At 36.3% G+C, this 13448-nt stretch overlaps 1 protein-coding gene across 3 annotated transcripts in view; it reads right to left on the bottom strand.

The window, feature by feature from the left end:
- Positions 1 to 13448, bottom strand: part of ABTB3 (ankyrin repeat and BTB domain containing 3) — a 127824-nt gene that overhangs the window by 49055 nt on the left and 65321 nt on the right. For 2 of the 3 annotated variants that reach the window (XR_011919367.1, XM_072400389.1), the window contains exon 2: positions 7482 to 7631. The exons of the other annotated variant lie outside the window; for it this stretch is intronic. Coding sequence is in view for 1 of the 2 variants with exons in the window: in XM_072400389.1 (XP_072256490.1) it covers positions 7482 to 7631 (150 nt within the window). In the remaining variant the exon portion in view is untranslated. The remainder of the gene's footprint in view (positions 1 to 7481; positions 7632 to 13448) is intronic. 3 annotated transcript variants of the gene reach the window in all.

Genomic DNA, 13448 nt, shown 5'->3' on the forward strand with positions numbered 1-13448 from the left:
ACCGCACAGACAGTACATTACACAATGGCGTAGAGAGTGTCCCTAACTTGAAGATATCAGTGCCAATCTTTTACTTTTACACCTTCAATGGAGGGTGCGATGATACCATCCCCTTCAGGGCGGGGGCCCATGACGCCCTGCACTCACAATATGTCTTCTAAGTTGAATGATGGCGGACGATACCTAACCCAAACACCATGGACATCTTGTGGTGGAAAAGAATACCAGCAGCGAACAGAACCAAAGAGGAGGTAGGTATTGCAGCCTTTTATTTATAAAAAAAAGAAAAAAAATTTTAATAAAAATAATCGTCCACTGCCTAGGGAGCGTCAGCACACTGGCCCAGGCTCACTATGTGAATGCCCTTTTTCCACAACAGTGAGAACTACCTAGCACCATAACTAGAGAAGTACAGGGAAAATGTGCATTTTTAATTTTGAATGGGGTATGGCGAAGGGGTTGGGGTTCAAGGAGGACTGACAGAGAGAGGCTGCTGAGCAGAAAGCAGAAGTATGTAAAACCAGGGCCCTGCTTTAGGAATGTCACCCACAACTTATAATAACACAATATAAAAAAATATAAGTACAACTTGGCAATTCATTTACCAATTCAGCTTAAAATATATTTAGCCAAGAAAGTGGCCAAAGTGCAGCTTTGTATCCCCTGTGGTTATAAGATGAAGTCACTAAGCTGTAAAGTGCATGTTATTTGTCATAAATGTTGTTATTTTAAGACATGCGGATATTATTTTTAACTCCTATTGACTGCCATTGATTAAAATAACACTTGTAATGGCAAATAACAATCTTTATATATTATTGAAATATAGTATGGTAACGTGGAGGCGTAAGGTGTGATTATGATTACCGTCCTGCACTTAGGATGACGTATTTCACTTCTCCTGACCTGATACCTTGCATCAGATGGCTCCCCTTGGACATACCTAGGTAAATCTTTTGTCTAGCTGAAAATGGAGGCAATCAACAGGAGACCATTAAATTGTTTTATTTCATGAGAGTTTTTTTTGGAATAGAGAAACTTAAATATAAACACCACCCATTACACTCTTCTGTTCAAATTGTGTAATGGACCTCCATAAAAATGTATAAATGTATAATTTATTCGGTGAACTGACTAAATGTACTGACATTGGAATGTGATGTTTGTAAAGCAAGGTAACAAAGTGGACAAACCTTCCCCAGGTGGGTATTATGGTCTGTGTTACAGATGGAGCCTTATTAACAGTCAAATATTTGTGGACCCCTGACCAACACCCCTTTCCTTTATGGCTAAAAGTATATGAACAACCCATTAAATGTGAGTGGGTTTTCAGAAAAAATGTATTGCTCATACTATTTCAATAAAAGGCAATTGTGGGCTTCCAATGTTTGCAGAAGTCCCTTTCTGTTTTAGCATGGCTGTGCCTCTGTTTAAAGCCAGCTCCATGAAGACATGATGAGTTTGGTGTGCAAGAACCAAAGTGGTTTACAAAAAAACAATGATCTTGACCCTACTGATTACGTTTATAATAAACTGGAATACCAATTTAGGTCTTTTTATCCAGTAAATAACTTCACAAATGCTGTTTTGGCTAAATGGGCACAAATTCCTATAGACACTCCAAAATCTTGTGTAAAGCCCATATGGAAGCGTAGAGACTAATACAGCCATGAAGAAGGTGAACTATTATTAATGCATATTTTGTGACTTTTTATATGATGCTCAGCATGGGGAAAGTGTGGCTCTATAGTGAATTAAATCACTGGGATTGAGGGCCATTTGCCACTAGAGATCCTTGTGGTTAGTTTCCCCTTATTTTATATACTGACCATGACCAACAGGTAGGTAAGTGAGAGCAATAATTATTATTAATATTAGCCAGTATTTATATAGCGCTGATATATTACGTTGTACTTTACAAAGTCTGTTGTCATATTACTAACTCCCCCTCAAAGGGGCTCACAAACCATAATATATCATTAATGACCAAATCAGATTGTTGCAGTTTAACTTGGGAAAAAATATGATATGCCATGCACATGTGCTGCTCACACATTTGGGAGTGCTACCAATTGAAGAAAATTGGAGCTGAACTACACTTTTCCAGGGCAGCAGTGCAGTGCAGTTGGGTGCCATTCCAATTTGTGTACTGTGATATGTGCATTGCTATATAGTATCCTGTAAACTGTTGGTTTTACAACACAATAATTCAGCACAACAATTAGGCCCTATAAGATAAATTTTTTTCAACATTTAAACCATCTACCTTTCCTTATAAAGCAACACTTTTAAAGGTATCATCAAAAAAAAAAAAGAAAATGGTAAAACTGATCCAAACCCACCATAGCATTCCTTTAATAGATTTTGCATCTAAAATTTAATTTAATCTATTGTGCTCCTGACTAGTGGTCATGATAGATGTGCTATGGAATGCTCTCGATTTAATGTGCATGATACTACAGTCAATACCTTGACAGCTCCTGTCAGGCATGGGTTATTTTCAGATGCGTTGCAGCTGAGGAATTCTGATCATGGTCAATCAGACAGCCATTTTGTGTGGGGAGCCTTGATTTCCTAGCTGATGGAATGACAAGAGGCTGCACAGATCACAGCAATACTCTGCTATCAGCAATGTCAGCTTCCTCTATTCTCATTGTTTTCTTAAATAAGGTTTTTAAATACAGACATGAGGATCTCTCTGCCTGCTGTTCTCTATAAAAAAGAAGCAACTGAATATATCTGTTGCTCAGAACAAATAACACACACACATAATATGTATGGTAAATATTCTGTAGAATATACATTTTATAGTTAGGTTTTTTATTGTGCTTTTTGCTAACATTTACCCATAGAACAGTGTCAATAATCAGACAACTGCATAAGAGGGGATTTGCACCCACTTTGGATAGATTTCTTCTTACTTCCTGTTGAGTCCCCAGAAAAGGAAAACCTCCGCAATGGGATAAATCCCTCAGCAGGTAATACAGCTCTCATATATGTATTTCATCTGTGTCTGTAGCTGCTTGCCAGGAGAGTTTAGTTTTAACCCACACAGTAAGCTGGATGTGTGACTAAATGGAAAAATATACAACTAAAATATTTATAATAATTAACACTGAATGTTTTTTTAGAAACATATCTGATTGTCTTTCAGGGTAGTAAAGATTTTTTTTTACATGTAGGAATGACATGCAGCACACCACAATTTTTGACATCATTTCAAACAACTACAGGATTGGCTTTCTAAAAATTCAGTGTTTTAGGATTTTGGTAGTTGAATTTGACAGATGTCCTTTTTTCAGCCTATATATCTATATAATTACATCTAATGTATAGAAATACTTAAAATGTAAACATTCCAAAAATATATCTGATGGCTAAACGCAAAAACACCCACAGATCAATGCAGACCAGGAATTCCCATCTGAGTCTGTCTGGTTGGATTTTCATAAAAAAGGCCTGTGAGGAAAAACAAAACACATACTTCTAATAATGGTCCCTGAAGAAATCACGTTCTGCTTTTTTTCTACAAATTAATTGCTAAGAAATGGTAACAGGGATTTCTTTTGTTTAGAGGTCATAATGGGGTAACCAGACAAGGGAAGAGGAAGTCATGAGTTAGATGAGGCTTAAGGGGAACCATCATACTCTGAATGATAAATCACCTGATCTGGAGCAGAGCCAAGCCTTTACGTACGATACCACGAAGAGTTTGCAGCGATCTACTGAATAAGACTCATTATTAGGGTAAACATAGGAGCTTTTGTTCCTCTGCCTTATATTGGTTGAATCCATTTGTTATAGTACTCAAACACCATTTTACTGCCAAGCCTTGCCCTCTAAGATTAAAAGTCAGAATGGCATTTTTCATGCTACACAGATTGCAACAAAGTGCAAAACTGAACATCTCTACATGTTATTGTGTTTCAGAACCTCCCAGGACCACAAACCTTTCTTTCCATCTTCTATCCTTGGTTTACCTGCTAGGGACAGGAGAAGCTCCTTGAGTTGATCCAATGATGAATTACAAAGAGATAAAGCTTTCTGTCATGTGACACCATTAGAGCTTGTTGAATAGACCTTGAGTGTCACATGGGGTTAGTCACATGTCCCTTATACCCTAAAGTACCTAATATTTCCCTTGTTCATAAAACCTGAATGGAGTGGCAGCGAAAGGAAGGAATGTGTGGTTGTGCTTCTGGGCAGGGTTGGATTTGTATGGCATAGGCAAAGAACGAGTCTGCTTTAAACCAGGCTTGTCAAACTGGTGTTTTCTTGATCAGTTGAGGCCCTCTCACACTAGAATATTTGTTAAAGCCGCTCTCCAATTACTAAGTTACAGTAAATATACTTACATAATGCTAAATATATTGCGGCCTGCTTAAATATTTATACTTTACTCAAGCTCTCGTAGAAAAGTCCTAAAGTTAGTAAAGGTGCTCTTTAATCGTACTCAGACATAAAAATATTAGTTACCTCCTACAGTGCACAGGGAGCCAAACTGCAAGAAAAGTTAAGGGAGTTTTTAAAAAATGTATTCCATTAGAACTGATTTATCTAAATAATCTGAATTAACTGTGCGCAAAGGAAGGACCAACATGGTCGGATGGTGGATACAATAAAGTAGAAAAGTTACAAGAAGGTTGTAAAGAATTTTACGGCTGAATATACAACTGAAATTCTTAACCTAACTTCAATCTGATGGCTGCTGATCTGCTGTTTTTTAACAAACATCCAAGACTTCATTGTCCTGGCTACACCTGTACATTGCAATACGTACGCCTTATCACATAATACTATATTTTATACATACATATCATTGTCCCATAAATGTCTTTGGAGATGTAGTGCACAGGTGTGGCCAGGACACTTAACCTTGGTGAACCTTAGGCCCGGGATCTAAATATAGGTGGCCATAGAAATCAAATTATATTAAACATGAATCTGGGGAAGGGAGGATGGGTTACATCAGGGAAAGGGGTAAAAAAAAATCACTGCACTTTGTTTTAAAGTGTTCTTACCCTTTAGGTGAACTATTGTCTAAAACTGACCAGGAAACTGAAGAAAATATGTGTTAACATGCACCACATTAGTTCTAAATAACTGCCAATTCTGATTGCTTGTTTGTTCAAAATTGGGAAATAGATGACCCCTTTCTGTCACAAAATGCTGTGACTTAAAGCTTACTCAGAATTACCAATTTAACTGCCAAGTGTACGACCTTCATAACCCCCACAAAAAATACATATCCCCAGTGACAAGACAGAAACAGTACATTACAAAGTAGTTTATGTGAAATCAGCTCTAATACCAGCCATGGATGGAAACTTAAATGTTTCAGAGGAAAATCAAATCATTCTAAATGAAGATGGTACAGCGGGGAGAAAATATTTAATAATATTTATTATTTTATAAACCTACTCTTTACCATTACCATAATATAGGTTTGCCTATAAAAGTCTTCCAAGAATGGAAAATATAGACTATCATGGGAGAACCTAGGTGATCCAACAAACCTGGAATGAATCTGGCCAAGGATTTAAAACGTGCCAAATAATAGCAAATGATTTTTAAGAGCTCCATACCAGGTTTGCTGGATCACCCAATGTTTCCTATGAAAATCTATCTTCTCTAGTCTTGTAGAACTTTAATAAATCAGGCCCATTATATCAATTTCAAATGCAGTATCCCCTTTTTCACACAGTAACTGAAAGTTAAAAATACATTTAAGTGAAAATTCTAAGCAAAGCATTTAAATGTTGTATCTTTTCCTATTTTAGGGTTTAATGGCTGTCTATATAAGTACTATATGTATTATTAACTTATACTTGACTTAAACCTGTTGAATTAGAGCTCATTTAAAACAGCATTTCTTCCTCCTGATAAGTCAGGATTTTTTATTTGCGGAATGCAAAAAGGCACACGGTGCTATAATGAAAGGAAGCAAATCAAAACTGTTATTGTTTTAGGTGTATATATACGTAATTCTCATCACTAAGATCCCAATAGCCTTTAAAGCCTGGGCAATTTCTCGGATAATAAAAAAAAAGAAGCTCCGGCTGCAACACTCACCTTCATCTTGGTGCAGTTTCTGGCAATACATCCCTTCACCATAAGATGTCCTAGATCTTACTGGTTGAATGATTCCCAGCATAAACAATGGTTTTTACTAATTATTATATTTACAAATGTTCTTAAAATGTAACCACCTTCTGCTTAGTACTGCTGATGACATCAATATGATGTGTTCTAAAAAGTTTTACATAAAGGCTCCAGGCTAAATAGTAGCTTTAGGAAGAACATTAAGTACATTTCATTACACTGGAATTTCAATGGGGATTTCTCTTTCCATTGTCTGAATCATTACTAAAGGAATTTAGTAATCTGTTTGCTGCAAAGATTAACAAACTTTGCACCGACATGATGGAGTTTAATTGTAATATATTTAGTACAAAAATTAGAGAAATCATATAAACATATATGTGCAGTTATCACGATAGCCCAACAAACCTTAAAAAGTTTCCCCAAAGTACCACATTAGTGAATCTTAGGCCTACTTAGAGTGTGAAGAGCCTATCTACACACAGGATTCTGCACAAATGCTTCTTCTGTCGGGATATGGAAATGGTGTCACAGATAAACTCTTATATTGTCACCAAGCTTTGCTTTGATAAAATAATCTTGCCAATTGATGCTAAAATCCTGGCAGCAGCAAATTCCCTTTTTTTTCTTTAAATTACAGAGGATCATTTGACAGCACTATGTTGAGGACCTCAGGTCAAAAAGACCTGACATTTTCTATGTGTAGAATCAGTGATAAGGTGTGATGGTGTAGGATGACCTATCCTTGTATGACCTTGTAAGCCACTACCAATCTTCTGCCTACAGAAGTTTAGGAGTGCAATGCTTTTCTTTGTGTCCCATGGGAGATCTTGTTTCATCTGTCCTGTAGACACAGCATATAGTCCATATAGATAGAATTTCTCGTCACTAAAACAGCTAAATTGGTAAATTTTCTCTTTATTCTTTAAAATTTGTCAGGGGTTCTAAACCCCTAGAACTCATTTCAAAAAAAGGCCTGGGTGTGAAATGGCCAACAAATAAGAATTCCTCATAGCTGCTGTGGGATGCATCAGAAATAATAACTAGTGAATTTTTCATGTAGTGTCATATATGTAAATGTTTGTCAGTGTGCTTATGTGGGCATGCATGTATCTGTGTGTGTGTATATATATATATATATATGTATATATTATCATAACAAAATGTAATCCATTCTCTCATAACAAATGAAAATCAATTTTCCATACCAGCGACAGGTACATTCATCTTTGTTGCACTGCCATAATTACAGCGGACTAGGATGAATGGCATATGTTGTAGTTATCGTGGATGTCTGCTGCAGAATTCTGTGTGCAGGTAGAGGATACAGGAGGAAAAAAGGGGTGAGGGATAAAGAATATTCACAGACTGGTACTTACTGAGCTCTGCAATACTTCCCACACGTGTGGCAAGCAAAGACTGCTCTATAGTCCTCAGTTCTGATTGGCTAAACATCTGTACATCACCTGGTTTATTGGGTCTTTGGTGCTCTCTATGGAGATTCAAACTGTCTGGAAGGCAGAGGACTCCTGAAAATACAAAACCAAAAGAAATAAGATTGCTGCACTCTTAGCCTTAGACGTATATAAGGTCATCTACTTATGGTAAAGGACTGGTTGCCTAAAGGGTAATAACCAAGCTCTGACTTTTTGAGTGGATGTTGGTGAGCTGAGTCGTCCACTGGCTTCTTTCATCTATTCCAGTCAATGTCCATTGTTCCTGCCAATTAGAAGAATTGGATCCATTTTCCCATACCTTACTCAAAATTTGATAGAGAGATTGGAAACTTAAGAGCCTTTAAAGTAATCAATAAGAATGGCAACTTCAGGTCACCTCTTTTCATTACCAGTAAGGGACACCCATCAATTGGTATACTTCTTTTTACAGTACATTATATATTTTTTAGTTTTAGATAAAGTAGGGTGGTTGACCTAACCATCCATATGCACACCGGCTTCATTTTTTTACTTTTCTGTCAAGAAAAGAAGTCCCTTTAAAATAAATATTGTTTAATGGCAAGTCATAAACTTCAACAGGCAATACATGTACCTCACCTGGACATCTTCAAACCTGGGAAATCTATATGTAAAATCTAGTAGAAAACTACATTCTGAACAACTGATTAGAGCAGCAACATGTGTAGGTGATAAAAGATATGGTGAATGAACTTCCACTATGAAACTAGAAGCTGCCAATGACATAATAAATGCTCCAAGTTTGGGATGGTTTAGGTATGTACAGAAAAAAAACAACACATTATATTCAGGCACCTGCTGGTTGCTGCTTTTTAAATTTTAAAGTCAGGATTATTGCCTGTCCACAATGACAAGGTTGGATTTCTTGAAAGAAACAGAAAGCCAGTGGGTGACTCAGTTTACCAGTGTTTATCCATAACTTAAATATTTTTTGTAACTTAGCCTTAGTAACTTAGCTATTATCAATTATCTATTAACAGATTAATAATATGCATGCAATGACTTTATGAACGGATGTATGTATTAATTAAAGGGCTTAAATACTGGAATTTTATAAACAGTGGAGGAAACAAAAACTAGTGCTATTAAAAAAAAACAAATCAAGTGTGAGCTTACATACTCTAACATGAACAGGAATACAAAATCTCGTCGATAAGGGTAACCCCTTTCAATCCGTTCTAGTTGTTATAAATTAGTTTGTTTGGCATTTGATTTTTGATTCACATTTCTTTAAACTATGCACTTTAATATATATATATATATATATATATATATATACTGCAAAATTAAATACAGAGTTGGTCCCCTTTGTAGCTATAGCGTATCCATCAGTTGCAGGCACTCCAATGTCATCACTTACGATGTAGGACCAGCAGTCCCACGTTGTATGTGAAGAGGCTGGTGGTTCTACTCATATGCGAGTGAAGATAAGTGTTGACACGAGGGAGCTTAGCATAAGGTAAGTATAGATGTATAATATAAAAGATGTAAAAGTATGAATGTCTTCCAATGTTATTTCTTTAGTATTCTTTACAGTGGAAATTCCATTCATCCTAAATGCAACTCCATCTGTTTAATTATATGGAAACAATTTGTTCTAATGCTACTGAAGCAGTTACTGAGCAGCAAGAGAAGGGCTGCAGAAAAGATTGGATGGCATAGGATCTGTTCTAAAAATCGAATAATCTCTTTAAACAATTTCAAAGGAAACGTCATTATTTAACTGTTATGTACAAAAGACAAAAAACCTTTGAAAAGAATGGACTTTGGGGTAGTAAACTGCATTTGGTGTGTTTCTCTGGCAAAATTATCCAATGGAGGGGGAAAAAACAAAGTAAGAATATGCTGCTAAGATAGATGCATAGATTCACGTTTAGGTTCCATATGCATGTATGCTTGCAGGAAATCGGGTTATTGAGGCTTTTTAGTGGAGTTGCAGTGTTACCGTTAGGGTTAGTAGGCAGATTATGGTTAGGATAACAGAGAAGGTTATAGGAAGGAGTTAGTGATAGGGAGATTTAGTGGCTTTAGTAGGGTCAGGGCAAGATCCCTCTTTCCCCAACTCCTGGGTTACCCAACATAGCTATGGTAGAGATCCAAGTCTTTACACCTAGAACTAAACTTCGAGCACTATAGAGGATAGATTTGGTCGTTGTAGCAGATATTTAAACAATAATATTTAAGGCCAACGTTGAGAAGGGTTCCATGTGAACAGCAGATGAACAAAATATAGGCAACCAGTTCCAGTGCAATGAAAAAGAAAGCTGGCCTAGTAGTGAAGAAAGTATAAATTTAGCCCTACGTAAGGCATCAGTCTTTTCTCTATTGGGTTCTGGGCTGAAAACTACCTGCTTCAATCTCCCAACACACAAAGTGTATCAGCTTTAAAATACCCATCCCAGTTCCATGCTGCTACTTCTAAGAAACATAATCATGAAAACAGATACAAAACAAAAACACAATACAAACATATGCTACAGCACAAAGATGAATAAGACAGCTTCTACATGAAAAGGACTACACCCAAAGCTGTAAAAGAAACTTGCATTAGAGATCTATAGAGTTTCACTTGAGTGTACTTTGAACTAGATCTGCTCTATGGAATTTAACTCGAAAAGTAAACAAAGACTCAAATCAGTTGATCCATTATCATTTGGTTTTATTTTATAGGTACAAGTTTTGTGTTTTTATATCCTTATTTGTACTTTGTTAGCCTATTTTATCATTCCCATGTATAATCTTTCTTTTGTGGTACTGGTCCTTATAGTAAATAAATGTGTCTCTATAATATTATTACCTCATATTTTTCTCAAAGAATAAAACATAAGGCAACAATAAGTCAAATAATAACATATCGGCATACAGGACAGTAAAGAGGAGATAAGAAAACTTTGGGGCAGCATTAAAGGGACCATGTTTCTTTTCCCAGGATGGGCAAAACCAGTTTACTTTAAGCCTAAAATAACAACAAAATAACAAATAAGAAAATTGCAGTAATAAAATATAACCATATGTGATTTATAAATCAGGAAAAGCGCAGGCTGGATCTGGCTTTCCAAGAACTGAGAAAACGATACATTATGTACCTCCTAAAACAATCTAGAAAATAAATCTTTGAAGCCTCTATTAATCGCGGCTCCCTGGAAGAAATCCATTTTATTTTATTTTTAATAGTGTGGAGGATTCAATGATGGCAAACATGATGCAAGCATGTTTTAAAAAGCTGCCACCCCCTGAATCTCTGCCTCACGACTTCCAAGAGGATTCTTGCAACAGACAGTGTATCATTGATATTTCCAAGAAGAATGGTTTATTCATTTTCTGGCCAACACCAGCTAACAAACGATGAAAAAACAACTGAACAATTTTAACTGATAAAAGATGCAAATGGTAAAATAATTGTTCTTGTTATCCACCTACACTCTTGCAGAAAGATCATAAGTAGAAGCATAGGTACTTTATAAAGTCTGTAGTTCTGCAACAATCTTTGCTACTGCTCCACCTACTTGACTGCTAGTGAGTATTAACACACTGGTGACCCCTACCCCATGCTTTCTCCCTTTTGTAAAGTAAACTAAGTACCCACTTCTACCCTGTTTATAGAGTAGGTAATTTAACTGCAAGTTTAATTTTACCTTTCAACTGCATTACAAAAAAAACAATTTATGTATCTAAAGCCCAAACCTCCTTTGTAAAGTTTTATTAATATCTATGTGTCCACTGGGGTGAATAAATGTGCCTGTCCCGGTGACATTGCATAATAATGTGATTATAAATCTACATTTACACAGCTGATACCTAAACAGCAGGAAAGGGGAAATCTTCCAGTGGGGACAATTATTTTGCTGGAAAAGACAGCACTTTCCTTAATTTTGGAAAGTTTGAGCCATTAAATACTCTGTCCAAAAAAGTTAAAAGGTTTTGGCTACATATACATTTTAAAGTACATGTATTACTTTTATAAAATCTTCTTCAGGTATGTAATTCAAAAATAAGGAAACCATTGAGGGTGACAGCCAACTAGCATTTTCACAAGCAACTAGCATGTGCAGAATGAAAGCCATGGTATTCAGTTAAAGGTAAATAGCTATATATTTCATATATATTCATATGGTCATTTTCAAAAGTACTTTATAACATATACAATATCCTAATTTTCATAATCATATTTTATATGAAGATTTGTAAGCACTAGAGGGCACCCCTATCATTATGCTAGGTTTTCATTTAGGACTAAATGAACTGCATAAGTCATTTGAAGGCCAGGCTGTGTAACCTGAGTAAGAAATGTTTCACACTGCATTCCAAGCAGCTCTGCAATTGTGGATCCATAGACATTTAATATAAATAATGGGTGTAAGGCATTCTGCAGCTGTAGTGCTGTCATAGACGTACCCCACAGATTGTAGTTTCCCCATCCATACCCCCTCATACTTCAATGTTTACTGCAATATTACAGTAAAAAGGGTCTTATTTCTATATGAAAACCAATAAGACATTAAAATGTCCTTTTAGAAAGCCTTAGCTGCGAGATCCATGTGTATTCTTTTTGACTCCTGGTGTTCTCTGCATATTTCTTACAGTACAGCAATTAAGGATGACTATTGTTGTTTGCCTTTGTGCAAAGGTTTCTGTAATACAGACCAGTCAGTGCTAATCCCATTTCATTGTGCAGGGTGATGGGTCTTGTATCCATCGCTCTGTAGTTTTCAGGTGGCCGCCTTTAGTGGGAGATTCTTGTAGGTCTTAATCATTGCTCTGATCGCTGCACAGTCTATGTATAGCACAGCGATGATGTCTCTACTACCCAAGGTAATACCTAGGTCTATAAGAAAATTTGGGGAACACAAAGGAGATTTATACACTTTGTTTCTATTGAAGAACACATTTCAATCAAAACTGTTGTGCCTGGATTTTATCTTAAAATAGTAAGAAGGAATGTCAAAACACTGCGGTGCATGTAAAAAAAAGGGAGTCTGGTTTAAGAAAATATGACAAAACATCTGGTGGGGATGTATCCGTGTTTGAAGGCACAAAGTGTTAAATACTTTTAAAGAATAACATTAGTTTGGTGACTTTGACAGTAAAGGATATCCAATTCTTTTTAAGAATGGCCTACTGTTCACCTTAATTTCTACCTTTCTATCAATCTTATTGTCCTACAATTGTAGACGTGCAGATTGCTCATTCCTCTACACCCCAAGGACCAGACATCAGGACACTGTGACATTGCAAATCTTTATCTTCTTTAGGCAGGAATAAAGGAGGACAAGATTCTCAGAAATCTACTGCCAGGGATAAAATCATGCAAGTCTCATCCTTTTGCCTCTGCAAAATGCATCCGGCTGCTTTTGGCACACAATGAGTAAGAGTTAATTAAGATTAGTAGAAACCTGCTGTTCCATAGAAAAACATTTACTAGGGACAGTAGATGAGTTGTAGCAATCTACACATTATCAGGATTTCACCAGAAAGTGGGAGGCAGAGCAGAATGGACTGTATTGTGTTATAGGCTACAAGATAGACACTTATAATAATGTATCTGGAGCTGGAGTCATGCAAGGATTAACTCCAGCTCTGAGAATTCTAAACTGTCTTGATGATTACAATACAAGGTTCTAGAAATAATGTTTCTTTGTAAATTCAAAAAATGATGACATTGGCTTATGGGATAAAAAATTGTTTTAATTTATTGATCAGTTCTTTTTTTTTATGTTGAGAATTAGTTTAGCGATAATGGGGGGGAGGAGACTACATACAGAATGACACCATCAGCTGGTTAGTAGATGGTAGTGCACATAGGTAATAATTACTTAGGGTGGTACAGATAGGCAATTACATCAATGCCAGTCTTTTCTATTTGAGTGCATC

The sequence above is a fragment of the Pyxicephalus adspersus genome, chromosome 2 (genome assembly GCF_032062135.1).
Source record: "Pyxicephalus adspersus chromosome 2, UCB_Pads_2.0, whole genome shotgun sequence".
Classification (NCBI taxonomy): Eukaryota; Metazoa; Chordata; class Amphibia; order Anura; family Pyxicephalidae; genus Pyxicephalus; species Pyxicephalus adspersus.